Below are 18,504 nucleotides of genomic sequence, written 5' to 3' on the forward strand. Positions count from 1 at the left end.
TGGTCATTTGTTACAGCAACAAGAGGGAACTGATACGGTCCCTGGAGATGGATACCACACCTTTAATGACACCCCAGCTCCAACGTGATAAAAGCTCACAGTCCCAAGCAGGGTGTACACAGCCTCGCTCGACCTTCCTTTTCCATGGTCTCTGGGGCCATGGTTCATTAACTGTTAATGGTTAGAAGACAGAACCTAGGTAGATGTCAAGTGTGTCCTCCGCATCTCACAGCTCTTTCTGTTCCACATTCTGGCCTCAACTGGCCACTTCTGATCCACCCTGGATCCGAATGTTTGAGAGTTTACATGTTTTTAAGAATTGGCTATTCTGGGTCTTAAGAACTTAGTTTGATTAACACATCATACACAGATACTAAAATAAAGTACAACTAACATTAAAGTTAATCATTCAATCTTGACAATCTAAGACCCTTCAGGATCTTTCCATGGATGGGTCACTATGATGAACATCAGTGATCCCACCTCCAGCACCGGGCAGGCGAGCAGAAGTCAAAACACATTCCCTGAGTCCTCACCCACAACCAGAAGTCGCTCCCGTCAGTAAATACTGGACATCACCTTATTTACCTAGACCACCTGTCTCTTCCTTTACAGCTCTTAGCCCTTTTTTTGATCAATGAAGCATTTTTAAAATTAACATATTTTTCTTTGTATGTAAAGGAGGAACTGTAACTCTCCCTAGGTGGACATATAACCCTTTTCTGCGAAAGAGGATGGTTTGGTTTCCTCAGGAGTAAAACGGGGCTATGACCTACTTTCAAAGAATGGGAGAGAAAATTAAGAGAGATGATGTATATAAAGCACTTAACACCTCGTCTGATTTAGAAGAGTGACCCAATAAATGGTGGCCATTACTATCTTTTATAGAATTTGCCACCATGTATTCCAGCTACTTGGTAGTATAATGTGGTGCTGCTTTGCAAAGGATCTATAAAGGACCAGATTATTCACCATGCATCCCACAGACCCAGACTTTTGCAGACTACAGTGAAAGGTCATCACTAGAAAGATGGACATGCTCATGGGTATTGCAGCAATATCAAATTGCAAAGTTTCTAAATACTTCTCCCAACCTCTGGAGTCATGGCAGACAAGTCACAAACAAAATAAAGTCACAAAAAGTTTACAGACCAATTGGGAGCAGCACTAGTATAAGGCACCACTTGCCATCACCCAGCTTGGGCAATTACCAACATTTTACCAATGTTCAAATCTCATCGGAAGGAGGCCCAGGGAAGGGGCAGACATAGGTTGTTCAAGACTTGAAGCTGGGGAGCAGTAGAGTCAGGATTCAAACTTATTTGTCTGACCCTCAGGGAGGAGCTGCCATTTAAGCAGGAGCACTTATCCTCACATGCAAGGCCCCTCTTGTCAAGGACCTGAGGAATTTAAGGGCTTTTGTAAGGGATGCTGGCTGGTAGAAGAAACAAACCCAAACAACACCTTGAGATTTCAAGTGGGAGGAAACTTCTAAATTCTTGAGACTTTTTAAGTGTTACCCAACCAGTGATATCAGCCTCTCTATGGGAAAGAGCCCAGCAAAACACACACACATACACATGCACAGAGAAAATGTTCTCCTATGTCCATCTGTCACTGAGGTCTTTATATTTTTTTTTCTTTTCTTCCTCCCTCCCTCCCTCCCTTCCTTCCTGAGTACAGGAGCCGGTGATTTTTATATTTGGCTTTTACCTGTGGTCAGTTAGTGTCAGAGGTAAGGAGGCTGAGCTCAGGTAAGGGACTGAACAGATGGGAGCAGAGCTGGGATTAAAAGTCTGGCTCCGCTGACCCCCTATAGGCAACACAACTGGGGGTCCGGACTCTTCTGGGTCCTGTCCTGAGTGCTGCTTCCCATCTAGCTGACCATCTGGAGGTCACACCCGCTATCAAACACACCTGGCCACAGTAACACTGAGTTACGGTTGCGACCTCCAAGACGGAGGTCTCTGCATATGACTGGCCTTCGTGGCACGAAGCTGGAAGGCAGGCAGGCCTGGGAGCGGGCTTCTAGCTCAGGCCAGTGGGGTCACTCCAGGCAGAGGCTACATTCAGGCGGCCCAGGAGAATCGTCTGGGGACGGTAGGGGCAGCCTTTTCTCCAGCCCTGGATTCGATTTTTTCTTTGTTCATTTTGAGAAATGCGGAGAGGTCAGCCGGGTTAGTTTTGGGGTGCGGAGGCGCGGGGGTGGGAGACAAGGAGCAGGGTGGGGCTCCGGCCGTCCCGCGGCTCCTCGGGCTGCGGCAGCTCCTAGCCCCGAGGCTGCCCGGAATTCCCCGCCCCGCGCCGTCCACCCCACACCCGCTTAGCTCCCTGCTGGCCCCTATCCACTGCCCGCAGACCCCAGCCGATCGGGGCAGCCCTGCAGACCCTCAACCGATCGGGACTCCCTGCAGACCCCCACCCGCTAGGAACACCCCGTTTACATCTAACCGATCGGGGTTCCCATGGATCCCCCACATGCCGAGGCTCCCCGCGGACTCCTACCCGTGCGACGACGCCTCCGTCGGGCGTCGGGGGTCGGTCCCAGGCCCTGCTTACCTGCCGGGGGCGCCGCTGCGCCGCAGCCGCTGAGCCACAGCAGCAGTGGCAGTAACAGCCACAGCGGCGGTGGCGGCGGCGGCGGCCGCATGGCCCGGGGCTCTGGGCGCCGCAGGCTCGGCGGCGGCTCTGGGCGCGGCCTGGCCCCGGCACGGGGGTCGCCAAGCCGCTCACGTCGCCGCTGAGGCGGCCATGGCGGGCGCAGGGCGCGCGGGGCCCGCCTCTTCCCGAGCGGAGGCGGCGTTGGCGGCGCGTCCCGGGCAACAGGGAGCCCCGCTCGGCCTCCGCGCCCAGGCCGGCCCCTCCCGGCGCCGCGCCCCGCCCCGCCCCGCGCGGAGAAGCCGCCGCGCTCCTGCGCCCCCGCCCGCCGCAGGGACTTTCCTCGCGCCCCCCATCCCCGCCTGCGCTCCTGGGAACCGCAGCCCGGGGCGCACGGCTCCCCTCGGCCCGAGTGCCCAGCACGGCCCAGGCCTTCCTCTGCGGCCGCCCGAGCCGGGACCCCGCCGAGGCCGGCCTCGCCGAGCCAGCGCTGAGCCAGCGCAGAGCCGGCCGGCCTGGGCCTGGCCCCGAGGAGGGCGGACCCCGCCGGACGCCACGACTGGGGAGCTTGCGACCCCTCTGGAAGAACCCGTGAATCCCAAGGCCGGGGCGGGGCTCTTGTGGAGCCCCCTACCCGCACCCCACCTCCTCTTCTCCCTGATGCCTGGGGTCACACAATTCGGCCATTCCTCCCTTACGTTTAAACTGTTGCCTGCTTATTAGTATCTTAAGTACGGATTCGGCTCTTGACCCTTTTTGGAAAATAGTTTTAAGCGTATAGTAGTTTGAAAGGGCCTGGTGAAGGAAGGAGAGGGGCTTCGCGGGACAGTGGACGCGCAGCAACGCGGAAGGAGAGAGAAATGCCCTACATTTCGTAATGATCTGTGGGTTTGGCCCTGGTTCAGGCTATGAAGTGTATGAGGGCGGAACCTCAGGAGCCGGTGGGTGCGGGGGGAGGTAGGGAGGAGGCCTGCTCTCAGAGTCTGAGGCTGCGCTCTCTCCAGTTTGATGCTAGCAAGGATGTGAGTCTCTTTTGTTCTCCCAAGATGCAGCTTAAACCGAGCTCAGAAGGGAAGGAAGGGGGCAAAAAAGGGAATGATTGGCTGGAAGACCAAGAATGAAAGAAGAGGGTTATCGGAGCCTGCTGGACTACTTGGCAGCCTAATGTTTGGCAACGCCAAGCTTTACTTTTGGACCTTCTGCATTTTATTTCCTTACTATAGATCTCTTTTGCAGTTAGCCACTGTTGTAAAAATGTGTGACGAAATATCTAGCAGTATTTGAATGATGCTTTGAATGAGTTTTTCAAGACAGACGTGTTTATACTGTGAAGGAAAAGCCCAGCTGGGCTAACAAGCTAAGTCACAAATCTAAGTGTGATAAGTGTCAGTTTACTGATCTAAGTTCTGCTGGGCTAACTTATAAATCTGAAGTTTAGTGTCAGTTTACTGGGCTAACAAGCTAACTCGTAAATCCAAGCTCAACAAGTGTCAGTAACGTGATCTGTTCCAAATTGATAAGCTCCAGTGTACTGATTCCTTGCTTTTTGTTGTTTGAGCCTTATTGGCTAATAGCCCCATACTTGTAATTAACCCTATAAAACCTCATGTGCATGTCTTGGAGGTGCTCAGAGCTTCGGAGCAGAAGCCCCTCTGAGCCCGCCGGCATAATAAATCTGAGTACTCCAACCCTCCGAGTGGTGCTTGTTTCTTGGCTGGCCTGTCATTTGCGTAACAATACATTTGTCAAAGAAGCAGGGTATAAGTCAGAATCTTTGCGAAAATGACACACTGAAAATGACTGGAGGAAGTACGCCAAAACACTGATGTGAATTTCTGTTTTCTTTCTCTCTTTTTTTTTTAATGCTTTTCTCTTTTTCCCCAATGGGTATGTTTTCCTTTTATAATCAGGAAAGAAACATCAAGTGAAAGAAAAGGACAGATGTGCTTGTGTCCCGGCCCAGGCTAGGGAAGACTTATGATCGCCTTTGATTTAGAGTTCTCAGGAGCAGTGACGGTGAACCCTGTGGTCTTTGAGGAGTACATGCAAAACCCCGGGAGTACTTTTTTCTCCTCCGCTGGAGAATCTCCCTCCAAAGGTCTTCTCTGCTAAAAAGAGGGTTTGTGTTTTCCTGACAATCCTTGGCAGACGCTAGAAGGAGCACACCCAGTTCACTACTCAGAGAGGCATCCTGCTGTCACCTCAAGCACACAGTGTCAGAGTGAGATGGGAAGGGGACAGGGGCACAGCCATTCAAGGAATGCTACAGCAATTAACATCAAAATGGTAAGATTCAACCCCCAGTAGGCCTTGAGGCTCAAGATGGTGGGAGATTTAACTTCTAGCAGATCTTGAGCTTCTTTATACTGCTCATTGTAATATATTAACATGGTAAGTAACACGCCCACAGGCACCATGGCAGTCCCAAGGCTAGCCACAAAAGGTCAAAGAGTAGGAAATGGCCAACTTCCTGGGAATCCCAGCCCCTTCCCCAAGCTACTTAGACTGATCCTTCCACTTATTAGCATATGAAGCCACCAAGCCTATAAAAACTAGCGGGCTCGGCACCTAGTGGCTGCCCCTCTCCCTCTTCCAAGATGGCCCACATTCTCTCTGTGGAGTGTGTACCTACTTTTAATCTGAGCACCCAACCCCCACACCTCGTGGCCTTTCTCTTGCCTTTCAATGTATCTCTCTGAATAAATCTACCTTCACTCAACTGTGGCTCACTCTTGAATTCTTTCCTGCGCAAAGCCAAGGACCCACACTTGGCGGGGTACATCCCATGGGCTCAACCGAGACCTGAAATACAGCCCTCCCCGAGCCCCACATCTGTTTTCCTGCATCAAGAGTAAGTAACTGTTCCCCAACTCCAAGGCTGCTTGCCATCAAAAGGCCAGTTTCCAGTGGCTGGCATTTCAGGTTTCCTCTTCCTCCTGGGTAGAAGACTTTGAAGTCATGGATGGATGACTCTTCCACGGAATCCTCAATCTGAAGAGAACAGGCAGTCAATCTTGCTGAAATTTCTTGCGAAAGAGGTCTAGCATCTACTGCCTTTATCTGGTTCCATCTTACGCCACAGAGCATCATGCAATACTTTTGGTTATTGCATGTGACCTGTAAGTGGATTCCTATCTGCAGCTCCTCCCTCTTTGTAGGCAGGTTTACTGAGAAACTGCTGAGTGCTTACACCTCAGCGGCCCTCCTTTCCACAGCCTCTTCCCCGGCCTTGCAAGGGGTTCCCCGCACTGTGTTCACTTGGTCATATGCTTTTGTGAAATCTGCCAAGTAAGCGATTTTAGCCACAGTCGTTCAGACCTCTGTCTCTTTCCTCTTTGACTTCTCCTTTGACACTTCTCACATAGGCTGCTGTTGGCAGTGGTGGCGGTGTTTTCCAGAAAAGTCTTGACTTTATATATCAACAGCAAATTGTGAAGTTAAAAGAAACTTTTCTAAATTGTCGAAAAGAAGAAACATTTTGATAAATCATTCTCGAGGAAAAACTGAATTAACTTTTTATTCTTTCTGTAGAGCATATTTTAAAAGGTTGTCATAGGGAGAGGCAAAGAGTACCTAAACAGAAATGCCTGTTAGAGAGTATTAGAGAGGTATGTCAGGCAGTTAGCTGGTACAAATATTTTATTTTTCTGAATTTTGTGATGTTAGTGGTATTTGGCAGCTTTTGAAATTTTGTAACTTTTGATTTATTTTCTCATTCTAAGTAAATACTTTTGTACCTAATTTTGTACTCTTAATTGTGTATTCTTTTACAAATGTTGTATAAACATGGTATATAAACTTCAACCTTACAAAACCTGGATCACCCAGTCCCTTCCTGTGAACTTGCGACCTTCTGGCCAGTTGATCTTCCTGAAATGTTTTCCTCAAGCTAATCACCTAGAGGGGCTTACCTCCCCTCCCTCAGGAGGGTGGATGAGGGGTGAGAGAGAAGCCAGGAGTGCTTCTGGCTATGTCAGACCGCTAGGTCCTCACACTTCGGGGGGTCACGAGAGCCATCTCTCGGGTGAGGACCAAGACTCAGAGAATTAAGTAACTTGCTCTGCTGTGGACTTGTACTGTATCTGTCTAGTGAAGCCATAACTAGAATTCCCCTCCTTTCATAGTTCTGAGTCACCATGGGCCAAGGGGGATTTTTTAAGATAGGATGTGGAAGGTAGAAGGGAAGATTCAGCCACATTCCTTTACTCTCAGGAGGCTGGGGCAGGGCATGGAGCATTGCTGAAGCTCACAACATCATGGCTTATCTGCTAGTGTCCTGGGAAGCAGCTAGGACTGTAGATTCTCTAGCACCTGCTGCATCCTCTGCTACAGCTTCCCCATCTCCTGGGCCAGGTGTGTGTTTAGCTTTAGCTTCCCAGCAAAGGATGCCAGCTTTTCCTGCAGGGCACCCTGTTGGAGGCTTGGAGATGGCAAGATGAGGGTTTCCCCTTGTCCCTGCATCCTCTTCCTCTTGTCCATCTTCTCTTCCCAGCCTCCTCCCTGAGAACGTCAGGCTCCAACACCAGACACAGAAAAAAAGAGTCTCACGTAGACTGTGTAGCCAACTCTTGCAATTTCTTAAGGTCACATCCCTAACACAGACACACACGCAGATACACTGCATAGTGGTTCTGCCTGTCTCATCAAAATCTGACTGACTGTACCCCCAGCTGACACAGCCCATATGTGGTGGGGTGAGCTCCTAGCCAGCCCTGTCTAGGTCCAAAGCCTCTTGTATCTCACACCAAACTTCCAATCCTGCCATTTCAGTTTCTCCATAATCAGGCCTGGCTCTGCCCACCTGATCATACTTTCTGAAGTCTCCCACAGGACTCTGCTGTTCCATCTGTAAGTCTTTAAGGATTTTTAAAAATTGAAGTATAGTTGGTTTACAACATTGTATTAGTTTCAGGTGAGAGAGGAGGCCAAGAACAGAGAAGAATTTTTTTATGTTTAAATGTTTTCTTTTGCCATAAAAATATGAATTTTATTTCATTGTATATATACATATATTTTTTAAAAATTCTTTTCTGTTATTGTTTATTACAAGATATTAAATATAGTTCCCTGTACTTACGCAGTAAATCCTTGTTGTTTATCTGTTGTATGTGTGGTAGTGTGTGTCGTTAATCTCATACTACTAATTCATCCCTCCATCATCCGTGAGTCTTTGCAGATGTACTTCAGGAAGGCCATGTGTGTGCCACTTCTCTTCCCAGGCTGTCCCCCTAACCTATGCACTCCCCCTCCTTCCTTCACCCTCTTCTCCCCTCCCCATCCTCATGATCTAAGTTGTAAAACCCCTTCTCTTGTCTGAGCTTCCACCTCTGAGAACTTTGTCTCCATCCCCGACTACCATCTTCTGCTGTTCGACACTATCTCCTGGCATTGTTGAGCTCCGCTGAGACGGGCACCTCCAAAGTGTAGGTGGATGAGTGCCCCCCATCGAATCAAGCAGAGCAGCAAGAACTCTGAACACAAAGTAGGTCCTGAGCGTTGCTAAGCGGGGCCTTGAGTGGGTGGCCTCTGTTCCAAGCCATTCCAGCAGCAGGGTCAGAGGGACTAGCACGTAAGTAAAAGGACACATTCATCTTAGATCCTGTCTCCTCACTGTGTCCATGATGGGCCCCAGCACCCTCCTTTCAGTTCCCTGCAAGTGCACTTCTGCTTCCCCAGTGAGGCTGCCATAAAGGCCAATCCCTAAAAGAATACTCCTGTTATTGTTGTTGTTTTAGTGGAGGCACTGGGGATGGACCCCAGTGTGTGCTATGCATGGGCACCATCGCTGAGCTATACCCTCCCCCACTGTTTGTTGTTGTTTTTAATGGAGGTACTGGGAAGCCAAAAGACACACCCCTTTGCTCCTCTACTCCCTCCTATGAAAGTCCCCTTGCAGGAATGACTGTTACAAAACAGGACAATCTGCATTTCATTTCTTTCTAAAACAGAGCATGGATGGATAGTATCTAGGAATTTGGCAGGGAGAAGAGAGAATGGACAGGGAGGAGGAAGTTTACAGGCCCTTTTAATCCCTTTATAGAGAGAAACTATGTCTATATTTTAGGTAAATACCAAAGCTTTAATGTTCCTTCCCCTGGCGAGTCCCCTGGGAAAGCCCCAGCATCTCCAGGCCGGGGCTTCAGGAAGCTGTCTGTGGGAACTGGGAGGGGCGGGTGGGAAATGTCTTCAGGAGTTGTCAGGGCAGAATTTGTGTCATGAAGCCTCCCGGGTTTTGTAATTCAGAGAAACGCAAATGGATCCCAGTTTTTGGGAAAGATTAAGATTGCATCATTATCTTTCTGTGTTTAAATTTGCCTTCTGGGTCCTGTAGACTTCCAAGAAAAATCTGGCAGGTTGGACCTGAGTAGCAGTGGTTCATTAACATGCAGGCTCAGGCTGGGTGGTGGCTGCTGTGAATCTGCTAAATGCAGCCAGGAAGTGTCAGACGGGGCTTCTGCTGAGTCACCACAAGCACCGTGAGCAAATCGGGAGTCATGCCCACACCTTCCTACACTACTTGGTCCCATTGTTGAGACTTGCCCAATGTCACCCTTCCATCCTCATTACAAACCTTTGGAGTCATGACAGTGGTCTTGTTCAGCACGTTTTGAATACCCTCAGTATATCTGCAGAATTCTCAGCTTTCTGAGTACTCCCCCTTCCAGAAAACTCTGGTTCCCAGTCTCCCTCGCAGCCACGTCGCTTAGCCTGCTCCCAGCCTCCTTCACTATACACCTTCTCTGGGCCAAAAATCATGAAAAATCTCACCTCCAAGAACCACCAGGAGTTCCCCTCAGACCCCAGTTCAATAATTTCTCATGAGGGAAATCAGCACTATATAATTAAAAGAATTTTGTTACATATCCTAAAAAGTAAAAACACTTACTATTCTAACTCTCTTTCTTTGCAGATTTATATGAATACTCTTTCAGATATTTTCTTTACCTTGTTTACTGTGATCCCCCTTATTTTAAAACATATGTGAATTTTTAAAAAAACACATATTATGATTTGATTACTGTTATTCTTTTTGTTTGGAAAATGTATACTGGAATCTCTTGTCAGATGTATACTGTGTGTCTGTCTGGGAGAAACGAGGGCCTTCTTCTGTGTGCATGCACATGTGCACACACACACACCCACAGAGGTGTATGTTTTGAGAAGGGGTGTTGTAGACAGAATGTGTCCTCCCCAAATTCATACGTTAAAGTCCTAGCCCCACCCTGTGATGAAATTTGGAGGTGGGGCCTTTGGGAGGTAACTGGGGTTAGGTGAGGTCATGAGGCTGGGGCCCCTATGTTGGGATTAGTGACTTTTCTGCAAGCCAGTGTCAACCTAAATAAACCTAGGAGGCAATAATCAAGCAAAAAGTATTTATTTGGGGGGGGGGAGTCGGGGAGGGTATAGCTCAGTGGTAGAGTGCATGCTTAGTATGACAGAGGTCCTGGGTTCAATCTCCAGTACCTCCATTAAAATTTTTTTTTTTTAAAAAGAAATGTTCATTTGAGACCAGAAAAATGCAATCAGAGTTTACAGTAGCAACCTAGTGTCTGATTAAATAAAAGTCAGGGGCTTCTAAAGGCAAAGAAGGGAAATTTGCATCACAAAGAATTTTAATGGAAGTTGGAGGCAGAGGCTAGTCTTGGCTAAACGCGTGTGAGGGTTAAACTGTCACTAGAGGAGGATGAGTTCCTTACTGTGACAAGGGGCAGGTGTTCTTTCAGACTCCTTGGAATATTTATGGTTTGGCTCAGTTCAAAGGTTTATGGTTCCACTTGGTGAGGACGTGTGAAAGATCAACCTCCTTAATGGCCCCAGGGCTCCATTAAAAAACCCCTTAACATAAATGACTCCATTTTAGTTCACATTTCCTACCAGCTAGAGAGTTCTCACCAGAGCCTGATCATGCTGGCTCCCTGGTCGCAGACGGCCAGCCCCATCACTGTGAGAAAATGACTTCTGTTGTTGAAGACCCTCAGTCTATGGTATTTTGTTATGGCAGCTCCAACTGACTAAGACGAGGGCTATGACAATGTGTCAAAAAGGACTCATAAAACAGGTGCTAGGAACTGCAGTGAGTAAGTCACCTGGCTTCTGTTCTGAGGATGCTCGTCTCAGCTTAGGGAGATTGTTTAGGGAACAGCAAGAGTCACATTTAAAATTCTGTGCTTGTACTCTTGCAACGAAGCAGTATAAAGCAGACTAAGAAACTGACTTCCCTGATGCGAAACTGTTTGCTGATTAATTCTTTACTGAGAATAACTTTAACCCCGAGACTAAACTCCAGGAAGCAGATAACAGGCTGATAACCTCTGGATAGAGCCTTCGGAGTTCCTCTGGAAGATTCACAGAGGTTAAGAGGAAATTGGCACAGATTATCACCTTTTCTGTTCCATCCAGTTTTTCTAGAAAACCTGAAGACCCCAGCCCCAAGATGGGCTCACAGCCTATAAGGTGTTAGCCTGCTGTGACTCCCTTTGCCGGGCAAAGCAATTAAATTGCTCTTTTCTTTGCTCCCAAAACTCTGCTTCTGAGATGGAATTCGCTTTTCAGGGTGCAGAGGCTGAGTTTTCAGTAACAACACAATAGTTGCCCTGCATGAATCAAGTCCCACATGGTGAGGTTCCTGTTTTACAGTCACTCTGGAGTCGCCAGTCAGCGTTTCTAGTGGCAGAACCACATTGTCACATGGAGAGAGTATGATTCCAGCTGTAGTAAAGAAACTTGATGCTGTAACTCACCTGGGAAGCCTTTTTGGGGGCAAATGAATGACTTCTCTGGGGCTCTGTGAACTGTTGGGACCACTGTGAGATGGGGTCACTTCTGCCAGGGTGCCTTCTGGTGGCCTGCCTGGGACCCTGTCTTCTGGGGGGCTGCATGAGTTTCCCATTGCTGCTGTAACAAATTACCACAAATTGAGTGGCTTAAAATAAAAGTGTATTATCTTACAGTCTAGAGGCTAGAAGTCCAAAATGGTTCTAAAATTTTTTTTACCTTTATTTTAGAACTGCCTTATGTACAGACATCATTAAAAAATGCACATACACTGGAGGCTGTAAGGGAGAACCTTTCCTTGCCTTTTCCCACTTCTAGAGGCCACCTGCATTCCCGGCATGTGGCCCCTTCCCCTGTCGTCAAAGCCAACAGTGTAGTGTCTTCAACTCTCTCTTTCTCCAGTCTCTGCTTCTGTCATCACATCTCCTTTTCTTTCCTTTTTCAAAAATTTACAATAGAATTGATGTATAACATTTTATTAGTTTCAGGTGTACAACATGATCAGTATTTGTATATTTGGCAAAATGAGCTCTACAGTAAGTCTAGTGAACACCCATCACCACATGTAGTCACAAAATTTTTTTTCTTATGATGAGAACTTTTAAGATTAACTCTCTTAGCAACGTTCAAGTATGCAATGCAGTATTATTAACTATGGTCACCACATTGTACATTACATACTCAGGACTTCATTATTTTACAACTGGATGCTTGTACTTTTTGGCCACCTTTATGAATTTCACCCCTACCACCTGCCTCTGAAAACCACCAATCTGGTCTCTGTATCTGTAAATTCAGTTTTTTCTTTCTTCTTCTTTTTTTTTAATTCCATATATAAGTGAGACTGTGTGATATTTGTCTTTCTGTGTTTGACTTATTTAACACAGTGCCCCCAAGGCCATCCATGTTGTCACACATGGCAGGATTTCCTTCCTTTTTCGTGGCTGAATAATATTCCATTGTAGACATCCCACACTTTCTTTATCTATTCATCTATCAAGAGACACATCTCCTTTTCTGACACTCCTGCCCCATCTATCCCTTATAAGGACCCTTATGATTACAGTGATCCCACATACATAATCGAGGAAAGTCTTCCCATTTCAAGATCTTTACCCTAATCACATCTGCAAAGTCCCTTTTGCCAAGTAAGGTAACATTGTCACAGGTTGCGGGGACTAAGATGTGGACATCTTCAGGGGCCATCATTCAGCCCATCGCCCAGGATGACACCAGACAAGTAGGTGGCTGCTCACAGCACCTCTACCTTGGGCTCTTGCCGGTTCAGTCCTGCATGGTCCCTTCACCCAGCACACATGCATTTCTAAAGCCTGGCACCCCCAGGCTGGCCACTATACCAACTATCTCTCAAAATCCGAGTTGTGGTCCTTGCAGGGCTATGCCTCCTGGGGCTAGCATTCATCCTTTTCTTGTGAAACTCAGTGCATTGTTAACTTGGCGGGTTTAAAAGCCTACCTTAAAAAGGGGGAGTTAGAAGAATTAACATTGTTTTCTGGGGCTTGGGGCTAGGGCAGCTGGGGGTGGAAGAGACTTGCTGCATTTCTCCAGTCATCTGTGTACACTCATTTGTGAACAAGACTTTCTGGTTGCAAAAGTTCATGAGTTGGCTCATGATGTGGGCTGTCCTGACCCGTCATTCGGTCCACTGGTAGGGAAGTGTTATCATTGGAATAGCAGTCTTCTTTGCTTAACTCTTTCCTCAACACACACAATTCTTTCTGGGTATACATTCTTCTTGAAAAGGTTTGTGCCAGAGTTGAGACTTCCAGGAAAAGCTGGTGTTTGATATAATAATGCCAGTAATCTGGATGAGCATGTTGGCTTAGCTTGGGCAGGACCTTCCAAACCGCAGCAGAATTCTACTACTCAACAAGAAAAACCATGAATGCCATACCTCGTTCCCTAGAATTTTAAGGCAGTCTGGAATAATAAATATACCATATGGCAGTTTGTACTATATGCATGTATTTTCAATGTAAAGATTTGTAAATAAAAAAGAATACATGGTACAAAATATTAGGTTAAGAAATTATAGGCCTATGGAAAAGATGTAGGTCTGGGAAATTAAAGTCAGAGGATGTGTTGTGGTGGGGAGGCAGTATATCCACATGTAGTCAAAAAGTCCTACGCATTTACTAAAATCAGCTTCTTAGCAACTAAAATAAAAACCAGGCTGCTTAATGTCCAAAGGTGCACTTGTATCTGAGGAAAGAGAAAGGCAGTTTACAAGACAGGCTTCCAATCTGATGTCTGCTCCAGATAATTGCTACTTTTGCCTTTGCTGGGCCCTTGGTACGTGGCCTCACTTAACCTGGGATTTTAATTGATTTGGAACTTCTAAACTTAACAAATACACACAAGCTCTTATCACTGTTTTTTCCTTGTTATAATAATAGAACTTTCTATTGTCATGAATCCATAAAATAGTGAAAAAATAAAAAGAGAAACCATAGTCCTACAACCCAGAGCTAACCACAGTTTACAACTCGAAACATCTAGTTCTTGAGTACCAGTAAGGCAAGGGGGCAACGTTACTTCATCATTTTTGAGAAGACTGTGGAAACCACATTCAGGATGGAACAGAAAGGGATCTTTTGTTTTTCACATGCTTGTTTTTCGTGACCGTGCAAAAATCTGGCTGCCTATAGTTTCAGGACATTATACAGATACAGTTTTGACTCTGCAAAGCCCCAACAGTCGCTTGGGCCGGAGAGAAAAAGAGATACCTGACACGTCACATTCACTCCTCAGCAACCGTCAGGCTTAGGGTTTTGGTAGGCTGACCCCTTCCTTCCCCACAAAACGGCGCAGCAAGCCGTGACAAGCACCTGGCCGACGTCTCATGGGTGTTGAGTGCCTGCGCACTTGCCTTCTCTTGCAGAGTCATAAACCTTTGTCATCTCGAGCTTTCTTTCCCTTTCTCCTTTGAACCTTCAAATACCGCACGTATGTGATTTACTGATATCCATATGAAACAAATCGAAACAAAATAAACACAAATTCACTTCGGTACATTTGTTAGTGAGAGCGAGAACAGAAAGGGTCCAGGCACAGAGAAGCATGTTTAGAAAGCACAAGGTCAAGTTTTCAGTACTGTGTCCTTGTTACGGAACCAAACTTGGGTCCGCTCCCCAGAGGGCGGTAAAGCCAACCTACTGACGCTGGGTTGTGGTGAAGGGAAGTGCAATGTTTATTGTGAGGCGCTGGACCGGAGCGATGCTCTTGTCTCCCAAATAGAACTTACTCACGTTGTCTGGGAAATGAATAGTCCTAAAGAACTTTGATTCAAACCAAGGCAGCTAGCACTGAAGTGCTGATTTAGCCAAGTATCAACAGAGAGGAACCCATTTACCTTTTCATTCCTCAACAGGTATTTATCGGCACTCACCATGTGCCAAGTGTTATTCTAGTCCCAGCGCTGTCACTAAATGTAAAGGTCAACATACCCTCAGACATGAATAATTTAATCAATGTTTACAAGATTTGACACAACATTGTAAAATGATTATAAATCAATAAAAAAATGTTAAAAAAAAATGTCTACAAGAAAAAAGTGTCATTTAAACAGGAAGCCAGAGAGAAGACTAGCGGGCAAAACTAATTACTGAAAATATTCTGCACTTCCTGACCCAGATAAATCTTTTCATCAGCAGAAAGAGTGAGTCTGTTAAAAAGGTGGGCGCCTCTATCGCTAGTTTCACAACACCCGGAAACAGAACCATGGAACCATTTTTGCCATGTAAATCAAACTAAATCAAATCAAATCAATTCAGGCCCCATGTTCAACTTTCCAGGGCTCTAGAGCTGGACAAAGCCCAGGAAACGTGAGGCGTGCCGGCAGGCGTGGAGCGCGCTGTGTAACACAGCGGAGATGCCGTGCCCATGGCCGGCATCCCTAGGGGACCCAAGCGTCCACATCCGGGTCCTCCCCGCCACGCCCCCCCACCTGCCACTCAAAGCCTCGCCCCACCTCCTTGCCCCCCTCCACCCACCCCACCAGGGGGAAAGGGAGAGCCCCTTTTTTTCCTTACAGACATGTTTCACAAACATTACCCACGCCTCATCTCCCGCTCTGAACTACAGCAATACCAACATCAGGGCAAACGCAAAACAGAAGAGATTATTTCTAGTCCGTGAATTAAATTCTTCTTTAGTCTCTTCGCTTGAAAGCAGATTAGTCTTATTTCTGAGCGTGAAAATATGAACTTTCTGCCCAACATTGCATTTAGACAGGGTTGTCACTGGCAGGTAAAGGACCCCCTAAAGTGACAATGGAAAGCATGAGGAAAGATTGAAAAAAAAACCCCAAAACATTATAAGGGAAAGATAGCCCTAGAAAGTGAAACTTGTTTTGTTACTTTTTAAAAACTGCAATGGATGAGTTATGGCCTGCCCATTATTTTGTGATATAATACAATCTTCTATGTTTAAAAAGAACCTGTGATAAAACATGACTTTCTTTGAGAAAATAACAGTCATTGGATTCTTTTTTATATAAAGTGGGTATTTTGGATAATTTTAGATTTACAGAAAAAGTGCAAAGATAATACAGACGGTTCTGTGTGCCCCTCATCTAGTTTTCAGTTTCCCTAAAGTTAACATCTTACATTTGTCAAAACCCAGAAATTAACAGTGACACCTTAATATTAACTAGACCTCAGGGTTTATTTGGATTTTACCAGTTTCCACTTTTTCTGTTCCAGGAGCCAGTCCAGGGTACCACATTACATTACACTGGATTCTTTTTGAAGTGGCAGATATAGGATTACAGAAAGGGTAGAATTAATTGTATGTTTTCCTGCTGGTGCTGCTGAAACCTAGACCTTTTTCTTTTTGAGTTTTGTTTGCTTTTTAAAAATAAACCAGATCAAAAAGACGGACGCTTAGATTACAAGCATTTGATAAGGGGGGAGATTTTTAATTTCCTTATAATCTCAACAAACTTTATCTTAAAATTGTGCACAATAAGGAAACTTTGGGGGTAATGGAAATTCATTGTTTTGATTGTGGTGATGGTTTCATATACGTAAAAACTCATCAAACTGTACATTTCAGATATACACAGGATAAAGCATACCAATTATACCTCAGTCAAGCTGCAAAAAAGGAAACAAAAATTGTATGTCATGTTTAAGATCTTAAAACAGAGTTGCAAGATGCTTATTCAATGATTGTCAAGGCATCAGATCAATCTATATATGCCAGGAGTCATTCCACCTTTTAGAAAACCTCAGTAAGAGAGAATATTAACTCTAAAGATATTCCATCTTTAATGTGATTTAGCAATCTTTCCCTTGGCAATCAGACCAGGACCCCTATAAAAAGCGACCCCAATTCAAAGCTAGTGGCTCTGATCCCTTAAAGTAGTTCCAAGGCCTGGGGAAACTCCACTTTGGGCTTGGCCATACCAACAACCCGGTGATGTCACGCAAACTGGGGCTCACCCTACCTGCTGGTTAAAGGTCACTGGGGCTGATAAGAAGAGAAAATACGCCAAGGAGCCAGAGTTGTCTCCACTGAGAATTGGGTACGTCATATTTCAGGATGGCGTTGAAGAATTTTTAAAAGACCAAGTATCACAGAATAATGAGGCCATGGGAAATAATACAGGTGCACAATCCCAATCCACAACTCCAAAACCCAGAGCTCTGAAAACCACAAACTTTCGTAATCCATAATCTGAGTTAACATAAGGCTATATATAGTCTTTAATTATGCCATTAAATCTGAAAGTTACACATTACCCTTGAGATGGATAACTAGTGTAATTGCAGGGCGCTGGCCCATACGCTGTTGGAGGTGATGCATGATATCACCTGCAGCATATCACCTTTCTGAAACCACAAGATGCAAAACACACCTGGCCAGAGGTTTCCAGGTAAGGGGTGTGCGTCTGCACTGGGAGCCACTCCCATCTGTCATACATCAGCTCTTGGTATCTTGGGGAATCTTCTCAACCAACTTGTAAAGAGGAAGTTGGTATCTTTTCTTACCTGAGAGGAAACTGAGGCTCTAAACTGGTCTAAACAGGAACCAACGGAACCCACCCCAGCTAGTTCAGGCAGAAAACGAGAGTATGAAAGGATATCAGGAAGCAGAATCCCTGCAGGGCCACAGGCCAGGCCTGGAGCCCCACGGAGGGGAATGGGCTTCGGTCACCTCTAGGCAGTCCTGGGCATGTTCTTTTCCTAAACCTCACTAGCACCCAGGTGTTAAACTAGGCAATTTTTGCCCATTTGGTAAGAAAAAAAAAATCAGATTTGTGTCTTTTGACCATGGATGAGATTGACCACCTTTTGTTTGTTTAAGAACATTTGAATTTTCTTTTCTATAAACTGTCTGATCACATCTTTGGCCTCTTTTTGGGGATGGTTATTGTCCCTTTTTAAATTGATTGGTTTTAGTGATATTAGCCCTACTTGGTCATGTGTGTTGCAAATGTGTCCTCCAAATTGTAGTTTTCTTTTGAATTGGTTTGTGGTAATTTTTCCCATATAGAAATTAAAAGATTAATCAATTAATTAATGATTTAATGTAATCAAGTTGCTAATTATTTCCGTTTCTGCTTCTGATTTTTTTTTGCCTTGGAAAGAAAGGACTTCTGTAGTTTAGCATTGTTTACAAATTCATTCATATTTTCCTAGAAGAAGTTTTGTATTTGACCAGTCTGTAATTCATATTTACGTAAAAAATACAGTTAGAATCTCAGTCCTTTTTTTCCTGTTGGCATTTTAATTGAAATACTGCTGAGTTTAGAAAATCATTTGGTGATAATTGACATATTTTATAAGAACAAAGTTGATCTTTCTGTTTACTCAAGTCCTCTTTTGTATTCCTCAAAATAATCTCTAATAGCTCTTGCTAAATTTATTTGCCAGCATAGATGCCCCTCCCTCTCCCAGGGTCAGGACGGGACTAAGAGTGGGTGGCTTGGCTGCCAGTTAAAGGCACTGGTTGCTTAGTAACCTCCCCTTGGTGCTGGTGGGGCAGCCCCAGAGGGACGTTGAGTGTGAGCAATAAGATTCTGGAGTCACGCTGTCATCTGAAAGGGGTGGGCCCTGAAAAGGTGCGGAGACTTGGGGCTGGTGTGGGGTCCCCTGGGATGTGGTT

General features: G+C 45.8%; 1 protein-coding gene across 2 annotated transcripts in view; it reads right to left on the bottom strand.

Annotated features, from left to right (window-relative positions):
- Window positions 1-2,692, bottom strand: part of IFNGR2 (interferon gamma receptor 2) — a 28,552-nt gene extending 25,860 nt beyond the window's left edge. The window contains exon 1 of one of the 2 annotated variants that reach the window (XM_032474168.1): window positions 2,560-2,692. In XM_032474168.1, the coding sequence (XP_032330059.1) occupies window positions 2,560-2,650 (91 nt within the window). In that variant the 5' untranslated portion in view covers window positions 2,651-2,692. Of the gene's footprint in view, window positions 1-2,505 lie in introns of both variants that reach the window. The other variant, XM_032474147.1, reaches the window with a different exon arrangement.
- Window positions 2,693-18,504: the final 15,812 nt, after the last annotated feature.

The sequence above is a fragment of the Camelus ferus genome, chromosome 1, assembly GCF_009834535.1.
Source record: "Camelus ferus isolate YT-003-E chromosome 1, BCGSAC_Cfer_1.0, whole genome shotgun sequence".
In the NCBI taxonomy this organism is placed as follows: Eukaryota; Metazoa; Chordata; class Mammalia; order Artiodactyla; family Camelidae; genus Camelus; species Camelus ferus.